Source organism: Halichoeres trimaculatus, unplaced genomic scaffold, assembly GCF_033239565.1.
Source record: "Halichoeres trimaculatus isolate MK-OKI-2021-1 unplaced genomic scaffold, fHalTri1.1 fHalTri1_scaffold_10, whole genome shotgun sequence".
NCBI lineage: Eukaryota > Metazoa > Chordata > Actinopteri > Labriformes > Labridae > Halichoeres > Halichoeres trimaculatus.
The window spans coordinates 26126521-26132011 of NW_027437187.1; the positions used below are offsets into that span (position 1 = coordinate 26126521).

Consider the following 5491-nt stretch of genomic DNA (forward strand, 5'->3'; position numbering starts at 1 on the left):
GCAGACAGCTACAGGTTGCCCACCTGTGGAATCAACCATGCCCTTACATGAGCAAAACATGTAAGTTTGATAACTTAAGTAGTTGTGAAAAATTTCACCCCCTGTTAAGTCTGTGTTGATAGAGAAATGAGGTATTCAGAGCAAAGCTACTTTTTTGAACAAGGCTATAAACACGTTTGATTTGGCTGTAACAGTCTTTTGGGACTTGGTGTGTAAGTAGTTTCTGGTGCAGATTTTTGGAACTTCTGCTTAGGGTGATTCTCATGAATGTGGTAAGACTAAGTGAAAATCAAAGACTCTTATATGCACTCTTTTTTGTCTTATTCCACAAATTAGGATCTTATGTCACTACTCAATTCAAATTTCAGTATAAAGGCTTCATGAGAACAGAGGTTGCCACTTTTTTTTCCTGACGTGTTCTTGCAAATTGATGAGTTATTTGATGAAATAAGTCTCAGAATTAAAAAGAGCACACAGATAATATTCCTTATGAAATTGTTTTATTCCCTTTTATTTAATCATGCAAGCTCTTAGGTTGGAAGTTGTTAACAGCAGGGAAGACATTTAATATCTTAGTTTTTACTCTTTAGTATATACAAATGCTTGCTTTTGTCTTTTGTATACTTACGTAACAGAACAGTGTACAAAATCACTGTGGCAGACAAGCACAACGAAACATAGGGGACATGAACAAGGGACACAATATGTTGTACACAATACATTGAAGTAGCTTTTGCCGCACACAATTGTAACTTTTGACAGTACTAAGACAAAAAATAGTGTGCAAGCTCAGGAGTGGTTTGTAACAATTTGACAGCTTGTTCTTAATAGTACAAAAGCAACATGAATTGCACATGCCTGATAAAAATATAGAATTGAAAATGAAAACCAAAATAATGCTTGTTTTTGAAATGTTAAACTTTTCAAATGCATAAAAATATTAACTATTCATAGCTTTCATTTCCTGAAAATGGCAAGATATTTGAAATAAAAACTCATAATATTCTCAAAAAAGTGCAAACTATAAAGAAGCTATCATACCAGACAGCCACCCACCATTTATGTGCTGAAGTCTTAGTAGACCTCACATATTTGGAACTGTACAAAAGTAGTTGTGAATATCAGCAGTTTTGCATCTTTGCAGCAATTTAGTGACTCGTTCTCAGAATGAACAGCCAGGCTGATGACGTCTATGAGGTAAAATTTTGTTAACAGAGTGGTGTTACTCTTAAAATTCCCTTAAAATGATAATCATCTCTTAAATTAACCCCCCTAAAAACTGAAGCTCCACTTGAAGAGAGTTTTAAAAAATTGAGATGAGCACTATGTTTATACTGAAGGCACATACAGTCAAAAGCCGCGTACCCTAAGGGAATACTCCCAAAGCTCATCATTGTAACAGAAAAGCATTGTATTTCAAGATTTTTCAGCCTCATCTGATGAGATAAAATAAATAAATAACCTCACAAGGGTCATCATACAGGCATATAAAGGGACACTTAGCTTAAACACCAAACACAAGCCAAACACCACCTCAGTGCTTGCACATAAAACAGCTCAACACAGTGCTGCAACATTTACAGTACATCTCTGAACTTTCTCCCGCCCGCCACACCAGTCTGACCAGTAACACACAGCCACTGTGTTTCAAGATCAGGCCAATAGCACACATTCAGCAATTTCACAGTAAGACTTTCATGTATCCTCTAAACCTTAGTCATAGCAGGTATTGTTGTTTGGTGTTATCTAATAAGTTATTTGAGTTGGTTAAGAATACATATCTAATAAAAGTGACCACAGAAAACTATAATAGAGCTAAGTTAAGTCTTACAGCCTGTCCAGTGTGTTCAAGCTGATGGTTTGGCTTTTCCCTGGTCCTCCACCTTTTTAATTGCTGCCTGAATCTTAGCCTGGTCTCCCAAGAGCTGTCGTGGTTTCACAGGCTTAAGGTTTTCATCCAGTTCAAGCAGAACAGGTATCCCTGTAGGTAAAGTCACACTGGCGATATCCTCATCAGATATACCTGTTGAAACAAGAACAGAACAGTGAAAATCAGACAATCACAGTCCCTCATTTAGTATCACTGAATGAGTGAATGAATGGCTGCCATTAAGAACCTTGCGAGCTAATTACACAGTGTATTACAATAACACTAACCAAGTCTATGTGTATATATTTTGTGCTGGACAATATTATGTAAGAGTCATTTTGTGGGTGTCCTGTGGCACATGGAGCCTCGGACGCTTATGGGTGTGATGAAAGGTCATCCAAATGTAACTTAAACTCTTTGGCCTTTTTGCACAAGTTCAACTTTCCATTTCTGGAACTGAAATATCTCCTTCCAATTCACTAACTCTGAAGACTGGAAACAGCTGATTTCAAATGTTTGCATTCACCACACAGCCTGAATCTGTGTGTGAGAGAGAGGGTATTGTTTGGGTTCAATTGCATACCTTCCAGGTGTTTCAGCAAAGCCCTGCAGCTGTTTCCATGGGCAGAAATTAGCACAGTCCTGCCGTTCTTTATCTCTGGTACAACAGTGCTGTCCCAGTATGGCAGCAGCCGGTCCAACACCTCCTTTAGGCTTTCCGCACGAGGAAGGTTCTCCTTTGCCACGTCACATGTGGTGTATCTGCGGTCACTGTAGATTTCCTGGAAGTAAGGGTGGGACTCATCAATTGGAGGTGGGGTGATGTCGTAACTCCGTCTCCACAGTTTCACCTTTTCTTCACCGTGTTGTTGAGCCATCTCTGCACGGTTTAAGCCAATCAGAGAACCATAATGACGTTCATTCAGTCTCCAGGACTTGACCACAGGGACCCACTCCAGTCCCATAGCCTCCAGCACTAGCCATGCTGTCTGAATGGAGCGGCTGAGTATGGAGGTGAATACTAAGTCGAACTTGTAGCCCTGCTCCTTCAGGAGTTTGCCACAATCCTGGGCCTCCTTCACCCCATTCTCACTCAGCTTCTGGTCAACCCAGCTGCAGAAACGGTTCTCCTTGTTCCAGTTCCCCTCTCCATGCCTCAGCAGAAACAGTTTGTACTTGGACATCAGAAGCGGGAGCCTGCACACATTTAGCAGAAATAAGCTATAAAGTCATTAAGTTAGTAATAGAGAATAGTTTACTAATTCAAACAGAAAAGCATATATCTTGCTTGCAATGTACTGCCACTAGTCTGCTTCTGATCTGAGTTCAGGCGCAACAAGGAGGCAGGGCCAGTAAAAGGTTAAAGGTTAAATTAAAAGGTTGACAGGCTCAAGGCAGATAGCTTTGGTAGTTACGCTATCAGTCGAGCCTCTCATATATATTGGAAACGGAAAAACTTCGCGAAAACGATCGTAAATGAATGTTTAACCTGATGCTACTGTTTAGCTTTTTGGCAAGCCTGAAATGTTGAATGGATGTACTGCTGTTTGAATGACCATTAACACAGATCACATCAGGGGCAGAAAGACCGCTTCATCGTGTAAAAACCCGGGCTAGTAGGAGTCCCAGGCATGTTCAGACCTTCCTCTGAAATGATAACAACATTGCTAAGATGTCGTCTTACCCTGTGTCGATTTAAAATCCGGTAGTAATGTAGCTAGTGCAGCCGAAATTGTTGACAGTTCATGGTGAGCTTGTGGACAGTGAAGATTGACTTTCAGGTCCTCCAATTGGAACAGAGGAAATGACATATGGGCGGTACCTGCTGGTCAACTGTTATGCCCATATTAGGAGTGTTGGTAACGGCCGGGCACGTTCGCAGTGGAGGAGAGAGGGAAGAGAGGAGGGAGGAACTGTCGTCTGTTGTGCTTGGATGTATATCAGAGGTACTCTCTGCTAACTCGTAGTTTGCTGTTTAGACTTCATTTATGGTGTTTATAAGAGATAGACAGCAGTTTGAGACACGTTTATTTATATTTACAGGAAAGGGGGAGAGTACGTAAGGCCTGTAGCCAAAGATGCTTTTGTGTCGTAAAAATCCCCAAAACATGAGAAACTGACGTAGTTAAACTTAACTTACAGCATAGGCTTACTGCTCTTCGCTTTTACTTACTATTTGGGACAATTTCACATGACCAGGTTTCTTTTTCTAAAACTTGCCTTAGTGCATTGAAGCAACATTCCCATGCACCTTATCAAGTAAGACCGGAAGTTTCTCATCAAATTAAGAGCCCTATTAATGAAGAAGTCGTTTTACAAATACTACATGACCAAAAATGCTTTGGTAGACATTACAGGGTAGTTCAAATTACAGGGTAGTTCAAATATTCCTAATGAATCCAAGTGCATACAGTATTTTTCAGGGGTGTACACAGGCTGTTTTTGGGACAGGGGGTTTAGAAAATGAAAAATAAAGGGCATTTCCTGTATACCATGGGACACCAGCACGAAGAAAGTTGTGTAGAAAGAGTTTTTGCCACTTAACGCTTGATTTTCTGTATTATGATGAATATTTATGCTACAACATGTGGTAGAAATCTTACTTTGTAGAAGGGAAATGCCTAAATACTATACATAGTTAACATTCAACTTAGTTTATGTTTTCATTTTATCAATTTGTACTTTAATATAAAGTTAATAAAGGAATTCAATAAGTTGTTAATTTATGTATTGAAATGAAAACCAAGGAGGCTTCTTTTTTACAGTTATCACCTGGAAAGAGCCCTTTCTTACATTTTACTGAGGGTCACTCAGAAGACCTTTTTCTACACTTGCTGGGCAGGCAGCTAAGAGAGTGTTTTTGATGTGTTTTCTACCAAAAGAGCACCAGATAGAGCATATGAAAACCTTCTATCTATCTTCTGCACTGTAACTTTCAGTGGTGTACAGGGGGAGGGGCACAAAGGGCTGTTGTAATTTTAGACTGTTTTCAAATTTTTAACTCCATTCACACCTTACAACAGGCTGTTTTTATCATACTTTTTGAGTTCAATGCCCATGGAAGATGTATTTATTATCCCAATTAGTCTAACGTATATTTTTTCATCTCTGAGTCATATGAATACATCCTGAGATGTGTGAGTACAAGCAGTGGTACAAAAGACATGTAAATGCATCGCAGGATAGGAGAAAAAATCAGATTAATGTAGTTGTGGAAAAGTATGCCAATCTTTATTCTACAGTCTGTTTATTGTAAACAGTCAAAAAGTGTGCCAGTATTACAGACGATGTGGACCAGTGGTGCTGTGTTTATGGGAAGATATGCTTACTTAAGGACTACAAAAGCACTGGAGAGCTTTGATATAAATATATAATATATTAAATACAGTTTTTCCATAATATATAATATAATAATATATATAATATGTTTTCCATAATATAGCATACAATCTGTAAATTATCATTCAGCTGAACAAGTTCATTATTGACATTTACACATTGGTGAACCATGAACTGTACCAGATGTCTTCCAGTTCCACACTTTTATTAAAGTGTAGTCATTTTTCCCTGTTTTCACCTTTTTAAGAGCACGAAACACCTTCACAAAGACATTCAGCAAGT

General features: G+C 38.9%; 1 protein-coding gene across 1 annotated transcript; it reads right to left on the bottom strand.

Moving 5' to 3' along the window:
• Positions 1-483: 483 nt before the first annotated feature.
• On the bottom strand, positions 484-3657 carry bpgm (2,3-bisphosphoglycerate mutase). Its single transcript, XM_074677559.1, has 3 exons — positions 3555-3657; positions 2454-3067; positions 484-2023 (listed from the first exon to the last, which is right to left on the bottom strand). Exons 2-3 carry the CDS (start codon positions 3052-3054, stop codon positions 1848-1850), a joined length of 777 nt encoding a protein of 258 aa, XP_074533660.1. The 5' UTR covers positions 3055-3067; positions 3555-3657; the 3' UTR covers positions 484-1847.
• Between the last annotated feature and the right edge of the window lie 1834 nt (positions 3658-5491).